Source organism: Schistocerca piceifrons, chromosome 1, assembly GCF_021461385.2.
Source record: "Schistocerca piceifrons isolate TAMUIC-IGC-003096 chromosome 1, iqSchPice1.1, whole genome shotgun sequence".
In the NCBI taxonomy this organism is placed as follows: Eukaryota; Metazoa; Arthropoda; class Insecta; order Orthoptera; family Acrididae; genus Schistocerca; species Schistocerca piceifrons.
This window is the reverse complement of record NC_060138.1, coordinates 1,063,220,030-1,063,247,938: the sequence shown is the minus strand read 5'-3', so window position 1 is coordinate 1,063,247,938 and position 27,909 is coordinate 1,063,220,030. Positions and strand designations below refer to the sequence as shown.

General features: G+C 38.8%; 1 protein-coding gene across 4 annotated transcripts in view; it reads left to right on the top strand.

Annotated features, from left to right (window-relative positions):
• LOC124753909 (calcium release-activated calcium channel protein 1-like) overlaps positions 1 to 27,909 on the top strand; it is a 256,973-nt gene that overhangs the window by 107,603 nt on the left and 121,461 nt on the right. Inside the window, exons 1-2 of one of the 4 annotated variants that reach the window (XM_047249022.1) lie at positions 5,096 to 5,300; positions 11,385 to 11,533. In XM_047249022.1, coding sequence (XP_047104978.1) covers positions 5,234 to 5,300; positions 11,385 to 11,533 — 216 coding nt within the window. In that variant the 5' untranslated portion in view covers positions 5,096 to 5,233. Of the gene's footprint in view, positions 1 to 5,095; positions 5,301 to 11,384; positions 11,534 to 27,909 lie in introns of those variants that run through there. The other 3 variants (XM_047249021.1, XM_047249024.1, XM_047249023.1) reach the window with 3 other exon arrangements.

Genomic DNA, 27,909 nt, shown 5'->3' with positions numbered 1-27,909 from the left:
TCCCTGACCCCGCCGGGAATCGAACCCGGGAACCCGGGCGTGGGAAGCGAGAACGCTACCGGATGTCATACTTACGGAGCTATGAAATAGTTCATAATACACCGTTGTAGCTACTGGTCAGTTAGCACATCCTTTGGTCCTTCAGAACATATATTACACGGGAGAGCTCGTAGTACACATACATTCCAGAATGAGATTTTCGCTCTGCAGCGGAGTGTGCGCTGATATGAAACTTTCTGGCAGATTAAAACTGTGTGCCCGACCGAGACTCGAACTCGGGACCTTTGCCTTTCGCGGGCAAGTGCTCTACCAACTGAGCTACCGAAGCACGACTCACGCCCGGTACTCACAGCTTTACTTCTGCCTTCTGTAAAGTTTGGAAGGTAGGAGACGAGGTACTGGCAGAAGTAAAGCTGTGAGTACCGGGCGTGAGTCGAGCTTCGGTAGCTCAGTTAGTAGAGCACTTGCCCGCGAAAGGCAAAGGTCCCGAGTTCGAGTTTCGGTCGGGCACACAGTTTTAATCTGCCAGGAAGTTACACATACATTGTTTGCTCATTTATTGACAGTTCGCTGTCAGTCATAAAGCTCAGCAGTTTGACAGCCTCCATATTATCCTGGCATACAATGTTGCTGTGGCTGTTTATCAGATGATGCGCTTCTTTTTATTTCGTTTTATTTTTGACGAACCACCTTTTGGTGTTTTCAAATAGCATCACTGTTGCTTCTAGAGCTTGTGCACCAGTTTTTCCTTTAGCAAAAAGGGCGGAGTCATCAACAAATTGTAGCATGTGGTAGTTACAACCTATATCATTGGCATAAATAAGATACATGATAGGTCTCTTGACGGATTCCTTGGGCACAGCATGATCCAATTTTTCTTCTTGGGAGCGCTCCATGGCTGATGCTACCTGCTTTCGGTTTTCAAATTAAGATTGATAAGATTTAAGAGTTGCCAGAACATCATCTCCAATACCATAAAAATTAACTTATTGAGCGGTATCTTGTGCGAAATGCTTTCAAATGCTGCGCTAAGGTCAGAGAAAGTCAGTGCCACATTTTCTCTGTCCTCAGCGCCTGCTTTATCTTTGTAATTAAGTCCAGTGCTGCTGTAACAATTGACTTTCCTTTGCGATGCTATGTATCCTGGAAGAGTTTACTGTCTTCAAAGTAATCACAGACTTCATAAATTTAACTAAACTTGGAATTATTGAAGTTGGTCTAAGACTGGACACTTCACGTGGGTCACTTTTATTGTAGACAGGTACTGCCCGTTACAGTTTCAGCGATTCTGAGAGGACACCAATGGATAAACATTTGGCTAGTAGTTGAGCAAACTCTGGTAAAATTCTCTTTGGGACCGTGAAGGACATACCATATATCTCAACTTTGTGAATGCTTATATATGAATTCACTTTCTTTTACAAAGTCCTTAGGCTGTACTTAATTCCAGTCTTTAATAATGCAACGGTTTACATTTTTTATATGAGCTGTCCCCCTATGAACCATGGACCTTGCCGTTGGTGGGGAGGCTTGCGTGCCTCAACGATACAGATAGCCGAACTGTAGGTGCAACCACAACGGAGGGGTATCTGTTGAAAGGCCATATAAACATGTGGTTCCTGAAGAGGGGCAGCAGCCTTTTCAGTAGTTGCAGGGGCCACAGTCTGGATGATTGACTGATCCGGACCTGTAACACTAACCAAAACGGCCTTACTGTGCTGGTACTGCGAACGGCTGAAAGCAAGGGGAAACTACAGCCGTAATTTTTCCCGAGGGCATGCAGCTTTACTGTATGATTAAATGATGATGGCGTCCTCTTGGGCAAAATATTCAGGAGGTAAAATAGTCCCCCATTCGGATCTCCGGGCGCGGACTACTCAAGAGGACGTCGTTATCAGGAGAAAGAAAACTGGCGTTCTACGGATCGGAGTGTGGAATGTCAGATGCCTTAATCGGGCAGGTAGGTTAGAAAATTTAAGAAGGGAAATGGATAGTTTAAAGTTAGGTATAGTGGGAATTAGTGAAGTTGTGTGGCAGGAGGAACAAGACTTTTGGTCAGGTGAATACAGGGTTATAAATACAAAATCAAATAGGGATAATGCAGGAGTAGATTTAATAATGAATAAAAAAAGGAGTGCAGGTAAGCTACTACAAACAGCATAGTGAGCGCATTATTGTGGCCAAGATAGACACGAAGCCCACGCCTACTACAGCAGTACAAGTTTATATGCCAACTAGCTCTGCAGATGATGAAAAAATTGATGAAATGTATGATGAGATAAAAGAAATTATTCAGGTAGTGAAGGGAGACGAAAATTTAATAGTCATGGGTGACTGGAACTCGACAGTAGGAAAAGGAAGAGAAGGAAACATAATAGGTGAATATGGATTGGGGCTAAGAAATGAAAGAGGAAGCCGCCTGGTAGAATTTTGCACAGAGCATAACTTAATTATAGTTAACACTTGGTCCAAGAATCATGAAAGAAGGTTGTATACATGGAAGAACACTGGAGATACTAGAAGATTTCAGATAGACTATATAATGATAAGACAGAGATTCAGGAACCAGATTTTAAATTGTAAGACATTTCCAGGGGCAGATGTGGACTCTGAACACAATCTATTGGTTATGAACTGTAGACTAAAACTAAGAAACTGCAAAAAGGTGGGAATTTAAGGAGATGGGATCTGGATAAACTGAAAGGACCAGAGTTTGTACAGAGTTTGACAGGAATGGGGGAAAGAAATACATTAGAAGAAGAATGAGTAACTTTGAGGAATGAAATAGTGAAGGCAGCAGATGATCAAGTAGGTAAAAAGACGAAGGCTAGTAGAAATCCTTGGGTAACAGAAGAGATACTGAATTTAATTGGGAAAAGGAGAAAATACAAAAATGCAGCAGGAAAAAAGGAATACAAACGTCTCAAAAATGAGATCGACAGGAAGTGCAAAATGGCTAAGCAGGGATGGCTAGAGGACAAATGTAAGGATGTAGAGGCTTACCTCACGAGGGGTAAGATAGATACTGCCTACACGACTGTTAAAGAGGCCTTTGGAGAAAAGAGAACCACTTGCATGAATATCAAGAGCTCAGATGGAAACCCAGTTCTAAGCAAAGAAGGGAAAGCAGATAAGTGGAAGGAGTATATTGAGGGTCTATACAGGGGCGATGTTCTTGAGGACAATATTATGGAAATGGAAGAGGAGGTAGATGAAGATGAAATGGGAGATATGATACTGTGTGAAGAGTTTGACAGAGCACTGAAAGACCTAAGTCGAAACAAGGCCCTAGGAGTAGACAACATTCCATTAGAACTACTGACAGCCTTGGGAGAGCCAGTCCTGACAAAACTCTACCATCTGGTGAGCAAGATGTGTGAGACAGGCGAAATTCCCTCAGACTTCAGAAAGAATACAATAATTCCAAGCTTGTAAAGACCTACTTTTAACACCTCTACCACCTATATGTATGTCGAAGTCAACACGAAATTTAATTTTAGAGTTAAGGCGTGTAAGATAAGATAAACAGTTCTCGATCTGTGCAGTAAAATTTCCAGTTACCAACTGATGACAAGGCATTATGTATCTTTTCTGATGCTTTGGGAGATATCTACTATTTTTTTCTGCAATGTGTGCGTGGAATTGGCGCAAACAAACACTACCATCACACGTATTATTGGGCGCCCAGTGTCAATGGAAAGCTGCGGTCTGTTTCCCATTACAAACAAAATGATTTTTAAAGGGGAATTTTAGGCGCCCATTCGATAGAGCAGCCCCAAATTATTCTAGTGCGATATTCGGTTTATCGATATTAATCAACAGTGCCAGTAAAACAAGAAGAATAACGATGACTCTAACAGCGAACGAGCAGCGCGCAGGTGTCAACAGTTTGACCAAGGTGCACAGACATGTATGATTCTGATCGGAAAAGGGGGGGGGGGGCATCGACATTGACCACAGAAGACAACGTCCAGGCAATTACGGAGCTGATTTTCCAGCGATGGGCAAATTCTCACAACGGTTCTCTCCTTGACCAAGGAGCGGATTCCTATCGTCGCGGAATTGAGCGATTGGCAAAACGTTTCGATCGTTGTTCACAGAGACGTTGTAACTACCAGTATGTTACTATCGTTATGTATCTGTGTCACTTTCAGTAAAAGTTACCTGGCCTTCGAAAATTCGACATTGACCACAGAAGACAACGTCCAGGCAATTACGGAGCTGATTTTCCAGCGATGGGCAAATTCTCACAACGGTTCTCTCCTTGACCAAGGAGCGGATTCCTATCGTCGCGGAATTGAGCGATTGGCAAAACGTTTCGATCGTTGTTCACAGAGACGTTGTAACTACCAGTATGTTACTATCGTTATGTATCTGTGTCACTTTCAGTAAAAGTTACCTGGCCTTCGAAAATAATGGGTAATTTACTTTGTTTTTAAAAAATGGTCTCGTACCTTCGGGAAACACATACCAGTACAAACTACTCTTTCTTGCACTTAAACGTGCTATCATTTCGATTTCTGACATTGGTGGCAATCTATGATATGGCACATTGTTAATTATTTTTAGAACCGGGACTGGTTTAACGTTGCCACTAATGATGTTTATACGCCTTGTCAGATACTTAACTGTGTGCAGCAGATAAACAAAACGAGTGTTCGTGATGTGTAACGTTATACCGGTATGAAAATAGCTATTGATACCGACTTCCCTGTGAAGAGTTTCGTTCGATCAACATTGTATAAATTAAATGGTAGCTTCGAATTCGAATCAAGGCGCAACCTGGCATTTTTAACTTTCTAAAGAGTTACCCGAGGCTAACGTCAAGTTAACTTTAATCCATCTGTTAATCAACAAATCACTGGATTTGATTGTTGACAGAATGTAAAATACTTGCTAAATTACAAGGAAATTAATTTCGTATTCACTGACAACTATATTCTAATTGATATGCGCCAACTTTTTAATTCACAGTACTAAATCGTTCTACACATCATAGATCTGAACTTAAATCACTCACAGTAACACGTGGCTCAGTGGCTATGGTGAGGAGTGGGGATTGCCCTGTTGTGACAACTGGTAGGAGAAGTAAACAAACATGGCGGAATAGTATTTTTAAAAGGGAGCGGAAAGGTTATTACGAGCTGTTAGGGATAATTATATGCAAAATATGGTACACAGAAGCAGCATAACAGCAGTTGGATATTAGTAATGTTGTCGGGTAAATGGCGAAATGTACATGTCTGCAGTGTCAATGCCTATATTCGGAATCCTAAAGTTTAAATCTTCGACGCGAGAAGGTTTGTATTAAAAAAAATGTTAACTGTGAAATTCAGTTCTTGGTTTTATTTGTATGTTGCGGTTTTATGTCATGTGGTGGCGTAATGATTTTATTATTTGTATTACCTATATTTGGAAATACTGCAGTACAGGGAAAACAACTGTGATTGCAGACGTTACTTAAAAGTAAAACTAGAAATGTTATCTGTAATATCATTTTCAGTAATAACGGCAGTGTGTGCAGAGGTACAGTGCGTTGACTTATTTATTTATTTAGATTCCATAAATCCTATACAGCGAGACATTCCCACGGATGTAGGACTTGTCAGATTAATACAAATTATACAAAAGCAATACGTGAAAAACACTTGCAAGAGGAGATTTAGGTATAAGAAAAATACAAGTTAAGAGGTATAGGCAAAATTACACTTAAAAAAGTTAAAATAAGGGCAGATCTTAATATCTACATAAAAGACGTAACAGTGATTCAAACTATCGTAATGCATAAGAGTACATCAGATTTAATTAAAACAAAAATCAATTAGAGTTAACACAATCTAATTATTCTTTGACTGAATAAAAGGAATTACCTATTAGTGTTTGACCTGTTGTTTAAATTTGGGAACCTCGTGGACAGGTGATTTCAGTGATGTTGGGAGAGCATCGAACACCTTGCAGCTCATGTAATGGACTCCTTTTTGTACAGTACTGATGTTTTTTTTAAATTCATAAAGGAAGTCCATCATCCTCCAGGCATTGTGGTTGTGGTATGAATCATTGGTTTTGTGTAGTTGCTCATTTTTACCAATGAAACATAACAGGGAGTAGATATATTGACACACAGTTGTCAGTATCCCTAATTTTCTAAAAAGGTTTCCACAAGAATGTCTTGGCTGAACGCCTCTCATTATCTTAATAAATCTCTTTTGGGCAATGAATATTTTTTTGGAATGTGGCTGATTACCGCAGAAAACTATGGCATACAACAATAGTGCATGTGGGATTACAACTCGATAATAAATTCAGTTGAGAAGGTCATACCACAGAATTGCTTAAGTGCCTAAACAAGTCTGTATGTGCCATGAGAATGATGTCAGATGTAGGCAATATAAATATAAAAAACACTTGAATACTTTGCTTACTTTCATTCTTTTATGTCATATGGGATCATATTCTGGGGCAACTCATCAAACCAAGCAAACGTTTTTATGGTGCAAAAGCGTGTGATACGAATCATTTGTGGTGTAAATCCAAGAACATCTTGTAGGAACCTGTTCACAGAACTTTGTGTTCTAACCTCTGCTTCTCAGTATATTTATTCCTTAATGAAATTTGTTGCAGGTAGTAGGCCTACATCTCTATTTCCAGCCAATAGCTCAATGCATAGTATCAAAACTAGGAATAAGAACAATCTACATAAAGACCTAAAGTCACTTACCTTGGTTCAAAAAGGGGTCCAATGCTCAGAAATATACATTTTCAATAAATTGCCAGCAACCATTAAAAACTTGGTTTCATATAAAACAGATTTTGAAAGACTTTTTGATAGGCAACTCCTTCTACTCCATAGATGAATATCTTAACAGAGACTGTTATGCTTGCTTAAGTTAAAATATCTTTTAGATTTCAGTTTTGACAACACTTGGTCACAACAATCAAGATTAGGTATTTTGTGTATGATAAATTTATTAATAGTGCATAACGGTGTTTCATTCTAACAGTATGTTAATTCTGTAAATATTAACTGTTCCAGTTTACTGCATCGTATTAATCTGTTTTGATTATCTCCTGACAAATGATTAAGGTAGTAAGTATTATATTCAATTGTTTTATGTTACACTTTCTGACATGTTCCACACCCACGAGAACCATCTCATTTTTTGGTTCTATGGAATGAAAACTGAATGTAATGTAATCTAAAATAAACCGTTTTTGTGGTGTCTCAGTCTTTCTTACATCCAAATGAACAAACTTTATCTTGCCAACATTTCGTGATAACCCATTATTTTTAAACCAATTAAATATTTGATTAAAGACAATATTGACCAATTCCTCAAGATTGTGGTTGGGAATTTTGTTGATGAGGATGGGAGTGTCATCAGCGAAATGAGTAAAGTGAATTTTAAAGCTAGTACACAAGGTAAGGTCATTGATAAAGATGAGGAAGAGAAGGGGCCCAAGTAAAGAGCTCTGGTGAACACCAGAGCCAATAGAGCCCCTGCTAGATGTCACAGAGTGCCCTTCAGATTCGTTCAACACAACTTACTTTCTTCCAGTTAGGTAAGATTTAATCCATGAGCCAGCTGATCCACTTACACCATAATATTCAGCCTTTGCTAAGAGGATTTCATGGTTAACATTATCAAAGGCTTAGAAAGATCACAGAAGATACCAACAGGAGATAATTTATTATTAAAAGACTCTTAAGATTTGATGGGTGAAGGAGAAAATGGCTTGTTCTGTTGACACTCTGTTGAAATCCAAATTGGATACTGTTTAATACCATATAATGAGTGAGGTGGTCAGTAGATCTTTTGTGAGCCAATTTCTCAAGAATTTTGGATAAGGTTGTTAAAAGGGAGATGGCCAATAGTTGGTAATGTCAGTTTTATCATCTTTTTTAAAGAGAAGTTTGACAGTAGCATGGTCTCTCAGGAACAATCTCGTGCTGGATGGCTTCATTGAATATGTGACACAGTATTTTGGTTATTGGCTTACAGCATTCCTTTAGCAATCTTGAAGAGATACCATCAATGCTAACAGAATTCTTGCTTTTTATCTCCCTGATTATATTCTCAATTTCATGTGCTGTGACAGGAGACACTTTAATCTGCCTGTTTTTTAAAATAGCTTTTTGAAAGGATAACATGGCTTCGTTAACACAACATGTTTTTCCAGTTTGGGCTAATGTTGCCAAAACTTGGTTCTTAAAAATGTCTGTAATTATTTTGACATTTTCATTGATGGTATCATTTGTTTTAATTACTGTGGTGTTTCCTGCAGCAGGGATATTACATGTTTCCCTTTTTATTATGTCCCAGATGGTTTTAATTTTGTTATTACAGACATCAATTTCTGATTTTATAGAAATGCTCTTTGCCCTTCTTAGAACCTTTTATGGATAGAGCAGTGTAGTTTGTAATTTTTTTTCCTTTTCTGGGCTATAACTGCATTTGAGTGAGGCATGAAGATTCCTTTCATTTCTACAGGAGAATTTGATACCCAAAGTTAACCAGTTTTTATTAGAATATGTTTCACATTTGAATTTGGCAGTCTATTTAGGAAAGGCCCCTTCAAATAGGTGGATAAATTCATTTACAAAAGCATTATACTTGTCATTAACATCGTCAAAGAGCTCAAACTGGTCTTAGTCAACTTCTTGTAGGGAATTACAGAAGGTATTGATAGATTTTAAGTTAATTATTCTGAAAATTATACTGCAGCAGTTGTTCTTACTAAGAGGGCTACCACCTTCAATTAAAAGTAACTGACCATCATGGTCTGAGAGCCCATTTAATATACATTTTACAGTTGTGTTCAGATTTCTGCTTCTGTCTTAAGATGATGATGTAAATTTGATTCATGGAATTAGCTGTGACTCTAGTGGGAAAATATACCAGAGCTGTTAAATTAAGAGTTCATTAAATGTGATAAGTCATTTTTACCATGTTATTAGTAAGAAAGGCAACATTAAAATCACCTAAAATTACAAATCTTTTGTTTCTGAAGAAAAAGAGAGAGAGAGAGAGAGAGAGAGAGAGAGAGAGAGAGAGAGAGATTCTAACTGTTTTAGGAAAATACAATTTTTTCCTGTAGGGACCCTGTAAAATGATAGGACAGTAATTTCAGAAAAGTCTGTACAGATTACAACTGCACAGACTTCACCAAGTAGATCAATACACAATTCACTCAAGTCTAAATATCTGTAAGCTATTTTGTTCTTAACATAAATTACCACTCCACCTTTATCTAAAGAACGTCTATCATAAAGAGCTGCTAGATTGTAGTTATTCAGTTGCAGCACATCAGAACCAAGTTCCATAAAGTGTTCACTAAAATAGATAATGTCAGCATTATTAGTACAGTGCTCATCCAAAATGTTAATGGATAGCTCATCTAGTTTACTTAATAAGCCTTGAATGTTCTGACGGAAAACTGAATGTATTAGCACTGGCTGGAGATTTGAGGTGGTTAATTGGGTTAGTCTCTCTCAAAGTATTGACATTAGGCTTACTTTAAGATGTAGTTATGACACAATTTTCCTTGCCTTGGGATGATAACATAAAAAATTCTCACTGCGTACTGCGGATTTTTTGGGCCTCTGGCTGCTCCTTCCTGCAGGTGGCACTTCTCCTTGAGATGGTGAAGAATTCTTGTGTGTCAAGTGCTCGGATGGTTCTGCCACAGCAGCCACTGATACTCTGGGTGCTAATGATGCTCTTCATCTTTTTGCTCCGGAACTATCCTTGATATCATTAAATGTTCCTGAGGTGATGCTGGGGAAGCCTCTTCTGCTTGTGAGAGTGATGATATCCCCTGACCTTCTTCTGAAATTGTTGGTAGATCTATTCTGGATAATGAAGTAATTTCTTGAATAACCAATGGCGCAATATCAGTTGTTGGTGTTTGTACTACTGTTGCAGCTGCTTCTGATGAGAGTGATTGTCCTTCAATTGATTCAGGTTTTGTTGCCCTTGGTGAAGGCTCTGTTGTATCAGCAATTAATCCTGGTGTTGCTTCCACAGGTGCTGACTCTGTTGGATCCACTGATACGGTGAATTTGCTGATACTATTGATAGTGGGTCAATTGTTTGGAGTTGAGTTGTAGCAGCAATTTTGGAATGTTGAGCTGCTGCATATGATGGTGGTTGCTGAGGTACTGAAGGCTGAACTGTTCTAGGCAAGTCACTTCTTTTTTTGGCAGTTGCAGACAGCATTTCCACAGTTTTGCTGCAGAGTAGTTTCTTGCCCTTTCTGTTAAGGTGCAACCCATGTCTCATGAAGCTGTCTTTTTGTAGGAAGTCGACAGACAGAATCTGAGTGTTGAGATACAGTTTGCATATATCTTCAAACTGTTTATTAACCTTGGTTATTTCTTTGTTTGCATGTGATTCATATATAAGGTCATGTCAATGTGGAATTCCCATGATGATCATTGCTTTACTATTGCGAGAATTAAGTATCATCGTCAAGTTTTGTAAATGTTGTCCCCCCCCCCCCCCCTCCCCAATTACTGTATATTCATTTATATTTTTTGTGTTTTTCCGGTTTTGTACATTGGTGCTCCAAGTTTCACAAAACTGCAGACAATGACATCATGATCTTCACGTAAGATTTTTGCTAATCCACAACCATGACTTTCCGAGTGTGTGTTTACATTAGGGGATTTCTTGCCTTATCTTTCTGAACATATTTATAGACACGCTTTTATTTGACAGCACAGTACCAAAAGTTTTTTTTTAATATTTCTATTTTCTTCAGGGGCACTGAAATGGTTATTTAATGGCACTTGGGTGACAGATTTGTTTGGTTTTTGATGGGTGAACTTTTAGGCCTAGTATATTCAGCACAACTTTTATTTGGCGATGCATTAGCACTATGTAGTGAGTGAAGATATATCAGTGTAGATGCAGATATGAATATACTTCTGCTGTAGTTACATTGTGCATGATAAACATCAAAAGGTCAAATTATTCCTGGAAAAAAAAAAAAAACTTTATGGACTCCTCAGAAACATTACAGACCAATTTTTGCCGGCATCTGATGTGAGATAAACTAGTGGCGTATGCACAGTACAACAATAATTGATGTGTATTGAATGATACTTTCTAATTGACATTGGTCAGCTAACATGTGTAATGATAACATAATTCAGACTTAATTCCTGATTGATGCTTACATATAGATGTATGCACACTAAATAAGTGTTTTGTTCGGCTACTATTACTACCGAACTTGTGTAATGAAAGGGGTGAGTCTGGTAAATTAAGACCTGAATTTTAAATAAATAGAAATATTTTTCAGTATTATGTATTTGCAAGGTTTTAGGAAATGTGTAGACCTACAGTGATTACAAGACTGAAGTTGTTTCAACTATGTTACAGTGATTGGTGTTTCAACAGACACCATTGGCAAATTCCTCATGTCGGAGTGGTCAAGCAGCACAGGACGGAGGACTATAATCAGTCCAGCTTACATCAAATCATACAGCAGTGCCACTACCTGCCCGTGTAGCAGTGGATACGCCCCAGAGGTACAGGTCTAAGCATTTACTGCTGTAGAAAGTTTAAAACTACATTATCTCTTCTTTGCCACTGCTGAAAGTAAATAAATTTATTTACATATGCGTTATGATATTTCATTATTGATAGTTGAAAGTATTGAATGTATGTTATTTATTTTTACTTTGTGTGCCTGTTTTATTTTGTGCGCTTCTTTTCATGTGCATTGTATAGTAAGCTATTCTTACACGTCGTGTTAGCTAATTATATATTGTGTAGATTGTCCATGTTCTGTTTATTAAATGCTTCTTACAATGCATTATCCTTATTGTGCAGTGTTCTGCCTGCAAGTCCATAAGATGTCAGTTGTTTGCTGATATTAGTACAGGGTGCCTATGTTCCATTTTCAGTAACTGTCAAGAAGAAAGATATGAACAATCTATCGGCACCAGTATTGAGACAATGTAAACAAAGTACAGCTTCTTAATATTATGATTCTCAGCCTATCTTCTCGTTATTGCGCTGGCAGAAAATTACTAAGACGACAAAATGATTGAAACTTCCTGGCAGATTAAAACTGTGTGCTAGACTGAGACTCTAACTCAAGATCTTTGCCTTTCACCAGCTTGAGCTACCGAAGAATGACTCACGACCCGTCCTCATAGCTTTACTTCCACCAGTACCTTGTCTCCTACCTTCCAAACTTCACAGAAAAATAAAATGATTACTTAAGATAAAACCCTTTGAATTTGTTAGGAGGTTTATTGAAGGATCCGTATTTGAAAGACTGAAAAATATAATTAAACAGGAGACAGACACACTAAAACTCTTTCGAACATTAGCATTTGATGATTTATTCACTGAGGTGTAGAAGGGTAAAAAGCAAGAATTGATGAAGTAAGATACAGAAAGAACCTCAAAAAACTTGATGTAAATAAATAGTTGCAGGTGGTACCATGTGTACATCCCCCCCAGAGATTTGTGTTTTGCTTCCTCATGTACTTACTACTACAAGTGATGTTTACTGTTGGGAGTTTAATTTGTCTTTGCAAAATTTCAATTTTATGATCTGTTACCACTATTTCCATTTGTCACTTATAACTTCTTTCACCTTGGGCAATGTTTGTTAATACCCAAGTTGCACTGTGGTTAGGAGTCCACATTAAACTGTAGGCCAGGAGTGTCAAGTATCAGTGCTGCCCAAGGAGTGAGCATCTCTCACAGAATCACTAAAAAGAATGATCTGTGAAATTTGATTTATGGTAAGTTACAATAAATTGAATGTTTTCAATTTGAATTTCCCATCCACACACACACGCACACACACACACACACAAACACACACACACACACATCCCTTCTCTTCAGCAGTTATTGTTAATGGTAAGTATGTTATTTGCAACCCAAAAATATTCGTCTCCTTTCAAAGTGGCTCAAAAATAAGCCAAAGATTAGACAGCCCTTTTATAACTGGCTGGGCTAGTCATTTCTAACGCCGGAGAGAGGCATACCATTACCTCTAGGACCAAGCCTAGTAAAGCACTATGGCATTCCAACCAGCCTTTGCCCAGATCACTGCGTAACCTCTCTTTTTTACCATGGTCTTTTGGTTCCATAACAAAATTTTAAATTATCACCAAAATATTAGGAGATACTTTAAATGATTTAGAGGACTGGCATGAGCATATCAGTAACTGTCTCGGTTTTGCTGAGATGAATTCTTCTTGGGTTATCAGTCGAGTGGTGGTGTCGTCTTGTCACAGTGTTTCAATGAGTTTCGTACCCATCATCTTCTGGCGAAGTCTGACTTTGCTAGAAGATGATGGGTACGAAACTCATCGAAATGTTGCGACGAGACACCACCACTTGGCTGATAACCCAAGAAGAGTTCATCAGTGGAATACGCCGAGAAAAACTGCAATCCCATGTGTCTTGGTTTTGATCATCAGGTCTATTATCATAAAATAAAATAACAAAAACCTGAAATCCAAATTGTTTTCAGGACTGTTAAAAGCATCAACTAAGGCGAACATTCACAGATGGGATGCTGGTTGTCTTAGAAGAAACTGAGTTGCTGTTGATTCCATGAACCTAAAAATTTACTATTCCTAGGAATTTGCTACAGCAAATGTTCTTATACTAAAAGCTAAATATGCTATAAATTGTTAGTGTCCAGTAATAGTCTTAAACACAACTGTCATGGGAACTAGCACCAAGTTTCTCACACTGACCCACCTGAGAGTCACACTCTGTAGAACAATCAAACAATCTTCTTCTCCTTTTTTTTTTTTTTTTTTTTTTTTTTTTTTTTTTTTTTTTTTTAAAAGCATAGTTTGCATTTGAAATGGAAAGCATAGATAGTAGAAGTATTATGGCTTCATTACCGAGATGGGTTTATGATGCTCTGGGTCCTCCCAACTAATACTCTTAACATTCTGTCATTAATCATGCGTTTTTAGCAGGATTGCTTGAAAATTCATAGGATAATTTGAAAGATAAGTGTAACAAGCTGCCTCTGCTAGAACTGCTGCCTTTCTTCAGAGATAGATAATTCAAATTGATACATAGACAATGTATGTTAAGGAGTGTGTTGTGTTTATCTTCTGCATCTCACAATACTCCTAAAGTATAAATGCAGTAATTAAAAAATACTTACAAACTGTGTAGGTAGACGGAACTGCACAAAAAAAAGAAGTTTCTATTTTGGTCTGTTGGTACTCCACAATAAATGCTTCATGCCACACACATTTAGGGCTCATTTGACAGTGCCGGCCGCGGTGGTCTAGCGGTTCAGGCGCTCAGTCCGGAACCGCACGACTACTACGGTCGCAGGTTCGAATCCTGCCTCGGGCATGGATGTGTGTGATGTCCTTAGGTTAGTTAGGTTTAAGTAGTTCTAAGTTCTAGGGGACTGATGACCACAGATGTTAAGTCCCATAGTGCTCAGAGCCATTTTTTTCATTTGACAGTTTTTGTTTTTACAGCCAAGTTTCTTGACACTGATAGGAACTGTTGATTGCTTGCAGATGATATTTATATGATTCTCCATCAAATTAGCAGTACACTATATTGTATTATAGATGATCTAGTACATACATGAATTATTATAACTCCATTTTTGTCTTTCTTCTACACCAGAGTAGCTCTGTCATACATAATGACATATATATGTTATGAATATAATAGAGGGAAACATTCCACGTGGGAAAAAAATATATCTAAAAACAAAGATGATGTGACATACCAAACAAAAGTACTGGCAGGTTGATACACACACAAACAAACACAAACATACACACAAAATTCAAGCTTTCACAACAAACGGTTGCTTCATCAGCAAAGAGGGAAGGAGAGGGAAAGACAAAAGGATGTGGGTTTTAAGGGAGACGGTAAGGAGTCACTCCAATCCCGGGAGCGGAAAGACTTACCTTAGGGGGAAAAAAGGACAGGTATACACTCGCATACACACACACATCCATCCGCACATACACAGACACAAGCAGACATTTGTAAAGGCAAAGAGTTTGGGCAGAGATGTCAGTCGAGGCAGAAGTACATAGGCAAAGATGCCGTTGAATGACAGGTGAGGTATGAGCGGCGGCAACTTGAAATTAGCGGAGGTTGAGGCCTGGCGGGTAACGAGAAGAGAGGATATACTGAAGGGCAAGTTCCCATCTTCGGAGTTCTGACAGGTTGGTGTTAGTGGGAAGTATCCAGATAACCCGGACGATGTAACACTGTGCCAAGATGTGCTGGCCGTGCACCAAGGCATGTTTCGCCACAGGGTGATCCTCATTACCAACAAACACTGTCTGCCTGTGTCCATTCATGCGAATGAATGACAGTGTCCATTCGCATGAATGGACACAGGCAGACAGTGTTTGTTGGTAATGAGGATCACCCTGTGGCTAAACATGCCTCGGTGCACGGCCAGCACATCTTGGCACAGTGTTACACCGTCCGGGTTATCTGGATACTTCCCACTAACACCAACCTGTCAGAATTCTGGAGATGGGAACTTGCCCTTCAGTATATCCTCTCTTCTCGTTACCCGCCAGGCCTCAATCTCCGCTAATTCCAATTTGCCGCTGCTCATACCTCACCTGTCTTTCAACGACATCTTTGCCTCTACTTCCGTCTCGACTGACATCTCTGCCCAAACTCTTTGCCTTTACAAATGTCTGTGTGTGTGTGTGTGTGTGTGTGTGTGTGTGTGTGTGTGTGTGTGTGTGTGTCCTTTTTTCTCCCTAAGGTAAGTCTTTCCGCTCCCGGGATTGGAATGACTCCTTACCATCTCCCTTAAAACCCACATCCTTTCGCCTTTCCCTCTCCTTCCCTCTTTCCTGATGAAGCAACCGTTTATTGCGAAAGCTTGAATTTTGTGTGTATGTTTGTGTTTGTTTGTGTGTCTATCGACCTGCCAGCACTTTTGTTTGGTAAGTCACATCATCTTTGTTTTTAGACATATATATGTTATGTTATTCAGAAGTCTACAAGAGCCACATAAAACATTTTTCAGTGTAACTACATTTGGCAATTATCGGCAAAATTTGAGTTTACAGTCTGATTCAAATTGTGTGGTCACGCCTATCCGTCGTCTGTTTATTTCTTGAGCTAAGTTCTAGATGGGAATGATTCGTTGTAGATGTGACAACAGTGGAGTGGTTGTTATATCCAAGCTAATTGTGATGTAGCTTGTGTTTCATTGAACCTGAAAAACTGCAGGGAATTGATCTGCTGCTTTAAGCCGTGCTTTGCTGTATTGTTGAATAAACTATGTATCAGTTATTTAAATGGTGCGTAATGCTTGTTTATGACTGTTGAAATTATTAAATGTGATATTGTGTTTAGCTGATAACTTGCAAGTGGTGTCTCCCTTTATGGCAGTGTAATTTTACACTAAATATGCAGTTAAATGTTCTGCTGTGCCACAGTTGTCTCACATTTTTGCTTTGCATTATGAACAGTAATAGTAGATTGGTAAAATGTTCTGTATGCTTTTCTTGTCGTGTTTTGCTTCTTACTGACACAATGTGTTTTGAATCTGTTATTTATGATGTTGCCAGTCTTCTTAGTGTTTTCATGAAGTTCTTTATGTGGCTGCATGGATACAAAAGTAATCTCTGTTGTAATTATCAGAATTATATTTTGTTTGCACTACTTTGGTATGAAAAGCTCGTCAGTAAAGTAATACATACAGTTCGGTTTACATTGAAGCTTGACACAGTATATTGTTTTACATCCTTTTAGTTAAAGTAATAATTTGTGATTTTGCTTCATATCAACACTACAAAAACATGCTTCATGGCTTTGCTGTTTATGTAACAGACAGTTCATGCTTGTTAGTGCCATGTCTCAGATGTTTGGACCTGCATAACTCATTTTGTAGGACAGTTAGAGAGTGGTATAGTAATAATTGCACTTTTCCTTGAACGCTATTTTGTTTTTCGTTTGCTAGACTTACACAAGATTCCTCATATCCACGCTACTGTAATTATTGCACATCGCAGCCAAGTACTTCTCAGTCTCAGTGACCGGAGGTCAAATTTGCAGACAAGTCAAGAATTGGGTAGGTGATCTTCTTTTTCAGTTTGAATATTTTTCAGTAATTTTTTCGTACTTACCAGAAATTTATAATTAGAATGTAACATAGTTCAGTATAAAATCGAAAAATGAAAAAAGTAGGAGCAGAGATTATATGCTCTCTGGTTACTGACTGCACTGCACCATCAAATTATTGAACATCTAACAAAATCAACAAACATTTTCATAGCATTATTCTTTTAGTACATTTATAGTTTCTCTAGGTGATGCAAATATTTCGAGTCGTCTTATCTAATGGTGACTGTCCCTTCCTTTCTGAGTAAGGAAATACTTGTAGCAGAAGACTGGAATAATGAACTATGATACTGACTAGTGTACTTCCAGGTGTTTTATAAAGTAGTTGTTTCCATTTTCTGCACAAAATGGAAACTACTTCGCAGAACACCCAGAAGTATACTATTTATCAACCATGCCAAGAAAATCACAACTATGATGCTATGCTCATGTTTGTATTGATATAGTTCCCTCAATTGGCGAATAAGAAGCATTCTGAAATATTTTATTTTCAGTAGTACTGTATCTCTTATTTTACTGTAGGATATAGCATACTGAAAGGTGAATGAGTCAACAGAAAGCATGTATAAAGGTCAATGCTTTATTTACAATGTAGTAAAAGTTAGATTGCTTTATTTGCTATATTATCATTTTGTTGCTTACATAAAATGTGAAATTAAATGTATTATAAATTGGCCACGTAACAGTATTCTCTTATCTCTGTTTCCTTGAACTTGAAAAAATTAACATTTAAGCTACCTTAATATGCTTGCATGTGCCATTTTGAAACCAAACTCATCCCAAATCAGTTTCTCTGATAATATAAACTATTTAATACACGTTTTTATTTCGAATGATAATGCTTGATTTTGAGTTGAAATAAATCTTAATGAGAAATTTGATCATGTTCCATTGATTACTTTGTAGTGCTTTGAAATAGTATGTGACAGGTTTAAATATAATTAATACTACACCATGTTCCACATAATTCTCATCAATATTAGTATGTCAAAATACCAGAAATGTAATGGTGTATTAGAATCAAGTACTGTTATATGCATAATGTGACATTACATCTAAAGTTAACAGTGATTCTAGAACAGGTATAATAGTAAAAGCTGTAAAAAAAATAAAATGTCAGTAACATGAAGATGCCGTTAAACTGAAACAGAAATTTTATAATTTTATAAATATTATACCTAATGAAGCAGTGTGGAAATGCAGACATGTGAATGGATCTTCTATTTATAATCTGACTATTTACTCATGACACTGTTGCCCATAGAATGTGTTTGCATAGGGAAATGTTACAAATTAAATAGGGTGATTCAGAAGGAATAGTCACATAATTTGTGAAGGGATTGTAATGTGAAAATAAGCCAAAAAAGTCATATGAACATGTTTCTGATTTTCAGTCTTTGTGGAACGGGAGCAGGTTGAAAACTACACACATCCATGAATGATCATGAAGACATAACAAAATACTGTGTAGGTGCTATGGTGGTGAAGATGACTGATCTACCCTACAAGAGGTGTTCAGAAAGTCCCCCACCAGTCTCCATGCATTTGTCAATGCGTTGGAGGGTGTGTTGTGTTGCACATCGAACATCATCTGGGCATGCTTTAATGAGGGCAGCAGCGTCGGTGATGTGTGCGACAAGTTCTTCATGTTTATTCACCTTCTTAGCGTACTCATCCCCATTTCACCAGTCCCATAAACAGAAGTCTAGTGGGGTTAGGTTGGATGATCTAGCAGGCCAGTTAATGGATCTGCCACAGCCACTCCACCACTGAGGAAATGTATTATTCGGATACTGAGATACTTGTTGGTACAGTGAATCAGTGATCCAGCATGTTTCAAGTACATTTGTCATCAGTGCTTTAATGTCAGGTCTTCCAAAAGTGCAGGAAGGTCTTCTATTGGAATATGTGCTTATGCTGCGGCTGTCATGCGATTTGGCAGGAATGCAGGTCGTATCACGGGGTCATCAGTCATACCATATCAGACGTTCACCGAGAACCTAACTTAGAATATTGTTTCCATAGTGTCATGTGGCTTCTCCATTGCCCGTGTATGCAAATTGTGGGTGTGGACACCATTGCATGTAAATGTAGTGTCATCTGCAAATAAAATATATTGCATTTGGCTCTATGTAAAGCTAACAATTCACAAAATCGTTGTCCGCTTACTGAGCCACCTGGATGCAGATGGTGCATTGGCTGCACATGGAGCGGGTAGAAGCCCTTGGAATGTAACGTACATCGTACTCACATTAACGGAATATCGAACTGATGGGTATTGCACCATGCACTGGTGGTGGGAGTCCATTGTACCATTGCAATAATGTCTTCCCTTTCCACAACTGACTGGGAAGCCTCACATTCTGATATTATGTGTGTTTTGGGTAATGTTCCGGATTCGCGTAATCTTTGAAAAATCCTTGGAAGTACCCTGGCACAGCCGTTACAGTACCTGTGTACAAACAGGATGTCTGCATATTCTTTATGGATGAATGTATGCGATATGTTGATTTTTCACAAACACAGTAGACTTGCTCAGTTAAACAACACTTGTGCATGACACGCATATGGCCTCATGACTGCTCACTGATACATCCCACAGTTGCACACTGGGTATGCTTGCAGCTATTGCGTCAGTGCCATGTCGCTGTGCTTCCATTTGTTGGAGAACCCCCATACCTCTTATAGGATAGATCAGTCGTCTGTCCCACCATTATCTGTCCACCACAGCATATACACAGCATTTCGGCAAGGAATATTCACACTTGTCTTTCGTATGCATTCATACACATGTGAAGTCTTCAACCTGCTCCAGGTTCACAGCAATCGAAAATCAGATACATGTTCATAGAAACTTTTCAATTTATTTTCACATGTAGAATCGCTACACAAGTTATGTGACATTCTTTCTGAATTGCCGTATAATAGTGTTCTCAATCCAAATGGAAGACAAAAATAATTAACAACAATATTTCAGACAGGAGAGGAGCATCCTCTTTCTAGTTGCTGAAACCAGAACAATAGGATTACGGACTACAGGCATTTCTGAAAAAAGGACAAGAAAATATTTCCTTCATAGAGAGAAAGGAGATACTGAAAATAGGAAAACAGAGTAGGTTATAAAATTTTTTGGAAATAGGAAAGATCACTCTAAACTCTGGATTAGATGATACACAAGGTGCGAGAACTTAAAAAGTAACAAATGTCAATAGCTGTTTTTGAATAACTACCTTAAGCTAAATGAGTGATGGGACCACATTAATTGTTTGTGTTGAAGGGTGGTGGCAGGGGTGAATTCACTTAAATTCAAGAAATTTCATGAGTGTCTTTAAATCTGTGTCCACAGTTGCTTAGAAATTTTGAGTGATTCCATACTGCCTGCAGCTGTCAATTTTGAGTTTGGTGTTGTACAATTTTGGCTTTCCAAGTACCTAGATGTAATTATTAACTGCAGTCAATAAATGTGTCTACATACTTGAAAAGGTGTAACATTGAAATTGTACTGTAGTACAGAAAATCAACCAGAAATTGAGCATACTTAAAAAATTAGAGTTTTTGACTGCAGAAAAAAATTGCCTATGCGTGAGTATCACTAAGGTTATTATGCCCCTATAAGGTTACTGAGTGAAAGAAATTGAATAAATTTACCAGATGTTGATACCATGTAACCACCTTTCTTAGATACAGTTCTGGTGGTATTCAGATTTTGGTGGGAACTGAAGAGAGCTAACAAGAAATAAAGTCAAAGGGGATGGACTGTTTTAGTATAAGAACTGAGAGAATGGAAGGGAATTAGCCCAATTTTTCTTTGGTTTTGCTTGCCGTGCTGCATCATTTCAAATTCTCAGTTAGTTTGTATTGATTGACAGAGGAAGTACATTTTCTGTCAATTGTGTGTCTAGTAAACTTATGGGTCATGGGTGTGTAGCAGTGAGGTGTACATGTCCAGAAAAGTATTGAGATGTATGTTGTCACAGAAAAAGTTTTGTGGCAATGATCTGAAGAAAGGAATTATCGTCAGGGAGTGATTGGTGTTGAGAACACCCACCAGCCATTGAGACACCCAATGGCAACCAATATCATTACTGCTGTTGTTCATTTATTGAAAAGAAAATGGCCCTCTCCTCAAAGATTTGTGAAACATCCCTATTAGACATGGTCCTATTGGAAATGATACAACTTTTCCTTTTCCCAACCTATAAACATGTTTATCCTTACAAAAATTTACATTTTAACATGGAATCCAAACAAGAATGTCACCTACACTAAGTGTTTACAAAGGTGAAAATAACAAAGAACTAGAAAAAAATGAAGTATTTATTGAGGGTTAAATTCTGAATTTGAATTTGTCTTAACTTGGTCCAAACACTCCTTGCTGAACCATCAATCCACGTCGTATTCATCTGTTATGACATAACAAAAACAAATATGTGGTAAAGCATTTACCTGTGCTTCATCTAAAATACTTTTGACTATCATTATAAACTGATGATTAGTTTGGCTTTAGGAATGGTGAAGGCACCAGATAGGCAGTTGATAATGGAAGCACGACTAAAGAAAAATCAAGGTGGATTCATAGGATTTATGGACCTTGAAAAGCATTCGACAATGTAAAATGATGCAAGATGTTCAAAATTCTGAGAAGTATGGGTAAGCTATAGGGAGAGATGGGTAACATACAACATGTACAAAAACCAAAGGAAATAATAAGAGTGGAAGACCAAGTACGAAGTGCTCTGATTAAAAAGGGTGTAAGACAGGGATGTAGTCTTTCATCCCTACTGTTCATCTGTACATTGAAGAAGCAATGTCAGAATTAAAAGAAAGGTTCAAGAGTGGAATTAAAATCCAGGGCGAAAGGATATCAAAGATACGATTCGCTGATGACATTGCTATCTTGAGTGAAAGTGAAGTAGAATTACAGGCTTCACTGAATGCAGTGAACAGTCTAATGAGTACATAATATGAACCGAGAGTATATCGAAGAAAGAGGAAATTAATGAGAAGTAGCAGAACTGAGAACAGTGAGAAACTTTACATCAGGACTGCTGGTCATGAAGTAGATGAATCTTAAGAAATTCTGCTACCTAGGCAGTAAAATAACCCATGATCCATGATGAATGGAGCAAAGAGGATATCAAAAGTTGGCTAGCACTAGCAAAAAGGGCATTCCTTGCCAAGGAAAGTCAACTAGTATGAAACATATTCCTTAATATGAGGAAGGAATTTCTGAGACTGTGCCTTTGGAGTACGGTATTGTGTGGTAGCAAAACATTGACTGTGGGAAAACTGGAACAGAAGAAAATAGAAGCATTTGAGATGTGTAATAGGGTAAGGAATGAGGAGGTTCTCCACAGAATTAGCAAGGAAAAGGAAGATATGGAAACCACTGACAAGAAGGAGCAGGATGATAGGACATAAGTTAAAATATCAGGGAGTAATATCCGTGGTGCTAGAGGGAGCTGTAGAGGGTAAAAACTGTAGAGGAAGACAGAAATTGTAATAAATCCACAAAATAATTGAGGACGTAGTTTACAAGTGCTGCTCTGGGATGAAGAGTTTGACACAGGATAGAAATTCATGGAGGACCGCATCAGAGTCAGAAGATTGATGGTAGAAAAAAATAGACTGGATTAAAGAAAAATTCATCTAAATAGACCCTTTACCTTCCCAGTATTATCATAAAGCATATTTTAAAGTGCTTGTGCTTTACTCTAATATACTCTCTGCAAAGGAATGATTACAGAAGATTCTGTGTACGCTATAACAACCATATCATGAAAGAACAATGTTATCCAGTTCAGAGGCATGTGCTTGTTAGTGTCTTTGTGTGTATTTGGGGGGGGGAGGAGTGTAACAGAGAAGTGTAACAGAGTTTAGGCTTCTGCTTAACATCTCTGCATGTTTGCTGTTAATTTGTATCCTGTCAGAATTTCTTTTCCCATTAGTCATTTGTTCTACTGAAGTTTTCATAAATATTATAAATGTATGATCACGAGGCATACATTACACTCTAGTATACACTGATCAGCCAGAACATCGTGACCACCTATGTAATAGCCAGTCTTTCCACCTTTGGCACAGATAACAGCGGCAACACATTGTTCCATGGAAGCAGTGAGGCATTGGTGCATCCCTGGAGGGAGCTCACCCTACATCTGCACATACAAGTAACCTAATGCCTGTAAATTCCAAGAAGGGGGGGGGGGGGGGGTCAGTGAGCTCTGACACTACGTTCAGTCGCATCCCAGGTGTGTTTGATAAGGTTCAGATCTGGCAAGTTCAGGGGGCCAGCACATCAATTGGAACTTACCACTGTGTTCCTCTACTCACTCCATCCCACTCCTGGCCTTGTGACGTGGCGCATTATCTTGTTGAAAAATGTAACTGCCGTCGGAAAACATGATCGTCATGAAGGGGTGTACATGGTGTGCAACCAGTGTATGATACTCCTTGGCTGTCATCGTGCCTTGCACGGGCTCTACTGGACCTATGGATGCCCACGTGAATGTTCCCCAGAGTGTAATGGAGCCACTGCCAGCTTGCCTCCATCCTGCAGTACAGGTGTAAAGGGGCTGTTCCCCTGGAAGATGATGGTTTCACGCCCTCCCACTGGTACGATGAAGAAGGTATCAGGATTCATCTGACCACGCCACCCTCTACCACTGTGCCAATGTTCAGTGCCGATAGTCGTGTGCCCTTTTTAGTTGTAATTGCTGATGTTGTTGTGTTAACATTGGCACATGCATGAATTGTTGGCTACAGAGGTCCTTCATTAGCAGCATTCAGTGCACTGTGTGTTCAGACACACTTGTACTCTTCCCCGCATTAAAGTCTGTTGTTAGTTCCAGCTCAGTTTGTCCACTATCCTGTTTTACTAGTCTGCCCAACCTACTATGTCCGACATCTGTAATGAGGGGTGGCCGCCCAACCCCACTATGTCAGAATGTGGTTTCACCTTGGTTGTGCTACGTGTTGAAGATGATCACGACAACGCTCCTCAAACACCTTACAGGTCATGTAATTTCTGAAATGCTCATGTCAAGTCTCTGGGCCATTACAGTCTGCCCTTTGTCAAACTGAGGTAGATAGCGTATCTTTCCCATTCTACTCGTGGACAGCACACTCACTGATATACATGCACCATGCCTGTGTCTGACTAGCTGTCAGTCCTCATCAGGTGATGCTGCTATCGTATGGACGGGTTTATATCGATAATGGATTGGTAGTCATAATGTTCTAGATGATGAGTGCACAACTAGCTCTGAATATAAAACTGAAATATTGTTTCTTCTTTAGCTGTTCCACTGAATTGTAGTAAGAGAGCAGTAATATAATAATTTAAAATATAAGAAGAAAAATAGAGGCAGAAAGAAATTCTAAGGCGTGTGTGTGTGTGTGTGTGTGTGTGTGTGTGTGTGTGTGTGTGTGTGTGCGTGTGTGTGTGTGTGTGTGTGTGTGTGTGTGGGCGCGCATACGCATGCGCAGCAAATGTTGTAGGATGAAGAAGATAGCAACAGATTTTTTGTGAAAGCACAAGGTATAGAATCTTCCTAATAGCTTGTAGTAACAAGGTACTGAGTTCTGTGCAGTTGAAAAGAAGCTCTGTAAGTCTTTTCCTTATGTATGTGGCCTACAGCACACATATAAGAACCTGTTTTACTGTGACACTATTGACAACTAATGGAAATGGTTGGTAACTGCAGCACATGAAAGTGGCAGTAAATTGTTGCACTATCACTTACAGTTATTTACATGTTGTACAGTTTATGATAGTTTGACAGTCAGCCAGTGAGTGCACTTCAGGTAGGATGAAGCATTTTTCTGCCTTACATGCACAGAACCTCTCTCGTACCATCACAGACAGCTTGGTATGTAAACCATGATGTGAGTTTGCTGCGTATGTATGGCACCTCAATCTGGCTGAACACTCAGCAATGGCCTTAAGAATTGAAACCAATGTGCATCTGGGAAGAGATCTCCATAAACATACAGTCAAAGTGGAGAAAAATGCCACTTTCATTGATTGGGGGAGAGGTGGGAGGGATTAAAAAACACATCTCTTATCTTACACCAGAATCTTCCTAAAATAGCGTAGATATTTTCATACCTTTCAATAACATTTTAAACTTTTGATTTATTAGTTTTGCATTCACAGTTCAGAAGCTGACTGTAATTTGTGTAAAATGTGTCAGGGGGCAAGTCTGATTTCTGAAGCTCTGATATAAATATGGTAGCACACAGCACAGTCCAAGACCGTCCGTGCGTGGTAAAGAGCCACATCCTACACGAGGTGGCCCTGTTAACGCAGAACACGGCGGATCTATAGGAGAAAACCTTGAAAAAAAATCTCACATTCCAAATCCTCAATGGGTCTGCACTCGAGTCGAGCGGCAGCGAGGTCAGCGTCTGTCCATCTAGTAGGTGCGGCTGTATTATATGCTCCAGGAACTGACAATCCCTGGTTCTAAACACCCAGTGGAAACACTGGACCAAAACTTACAAGCTATCACGATTCGTGAGAGTAATGACAGAATTACCCCAGGTGGTAACCAGTCCACTCGTCGACAGACGACAACTGGGTTTTCGGATTCTGGGGAACCCGGGCCATCACGATCAGAGTTCTCAAGCAAACTTCGTCCCAAGGTTCCCATGTACATTGGTACCTTTAACATTCAGACCCTAATTCAACCTGGAAAATTACACAACTTAGTAACAGAGCTAGACCAACAAAAAATTAAGATCTTAGCGTTACAAGAAACTAGATTCACGGATTAAAGTACAATAGACTATGGAAACTATCGCATCTTCAAGAGCAAGACTGACAAACGAATTGCCAATGGTACGCCACTCCTGGGCATGGCATTTGCGGTGCACAGAAATATATTAGGCTCAATTAGAGAGGTCTCTTCCATAAATAATCGCCTCATGACCATGCGTATCCAGTGCGCCAACAAGAAATAGACATTGATAAATGCTCATGCACCCACAAACATAGACAACAAAAAACGCCAACTACAAACTGAAAAATTCTGGACTAAACTTGAAGATGTCATGGCCAAAATTCCCCGGGATGATATCAAAATCTTAATGGGAATTTCAGTGCACAAATTGGCAGAGAGAAAGAACACCAAAAAACTGTAGGAAAATATCCAGCACACAGATTCACCAACAGAAACGGACTGAGATTTATTGAACTATGCCAACAAAATAATCTAAAAATAATGTCTACATCTTTGAGAAAAAAACCTAGAAAACAAAAGACCTGGAGGTCCCCCATACAAGAGATCGGCGAATATCAGATTGACCACATTGCCATCTCCTATTTCGTACAGAAAGAGATCCATGATGTCCAAGTCCGCAGAGGGGCGAACATTGACTCAGACCACTACTTAACACGCATTAAAGTGAAATTAACCCCAAAAAAATTCTATCCGAAAAAAACACACGTGATGAAATTTGACACACGAACAATCAAAGAAACCAATCTGAAGGAGGACTGGGAAAAGGAACCAGCTGACTCTTGGGAAAAATTTCGAACAAAAATTACAAAGAAGGCAAAAGAACTGATCCCATTGAAAAAGAACACAAAACACCCCTGGTGGGACTCTGGATGTGAAAAAGCGCTGGAAGAAAGAAAGAAAGAAAGCCTTTCTGAAGTATAACAGTAAAAAATCCCCTGAAAATCTAGATCACTTCCACAACACCAGAAGACAAGTGGCAAAAACAATCAGACAAGTCAAGAGGAAGTACCTCAAGGAACAGTGTGAGTCTGTTGAAGAAAATTTCCGTAACTATAATGTACGAGACTTCTATAAGACCTTTGCTGGGAGAATCAATGGATACGGCTCACGAAATCTATGTTTCAGAAAACCAGATGGAAAACTAGCGCTCACAAATTGGGAAAATTGTGAGGAGCTGGCAAGATACTTTTCCGGACTCCTCAATTGCCCTGAACCTTCTTCAAGATTCCCTCAAGAAACTGCTATCTACACAAATCCAGAATCCCCACCACCTACACTAGAGGAGATCCAAAGACATATTCATAGACTGAAAAACAACAAGGCAACCGGAGAAGATAATATCACTGCAGAACTACTTAAAAATCTTGGACCAAATTCCCTCAAAGAACTCACTCAAATCATCACAGACATTTGGCAGACAGAAAAACTACCAGAAGATTGGAAATGCGCCCTAATTCATCCACTGCATAAAAAGGGAGACATGGCAGATATAAACAACTATCGAGGAATCTCCCTTCTCCAAGTCACTTATAAAATCCTCTCAGCTTGTCTTCTTCAACGAACACGAAGAACAACTTGAACACAGTATTGGTGAATACCAAGCTGGCTTTCGCCCTCACCGATCCTGTGCAGAACAAATTTTCAATTTGAAGACAACACTAAAATACAAAGCAGTCAGAAACAGTCCGATCATTTGTTCCTTTGTTGATTTCGCAAAGGCTTATGATTCAATCGATAGGCAATCTCTCTTTATTATCCTTGAGGAGCTAGGACTCGATCCGAAAACCCTAAACCTTATCAAAGAAACGCTCACAAACACAACTTCTAAGATAAAATTCCTGGGTGAAATATCAGAGCCCTTCCTGATCAAAACCGGCGTCAGACAAGGTGACGGCTTGTCTCCACTCCTCTTCAACCTTGTCTTAGACAAAGTCATCCGAGAATGGGAAAAAGAACTGAAGAATCAAAATTACTGGAAGCCTATACAACTAGGAAGATCTAAAGATGGTATTAAAATTTCATGCTTGGCATTTGCAGATGACGTG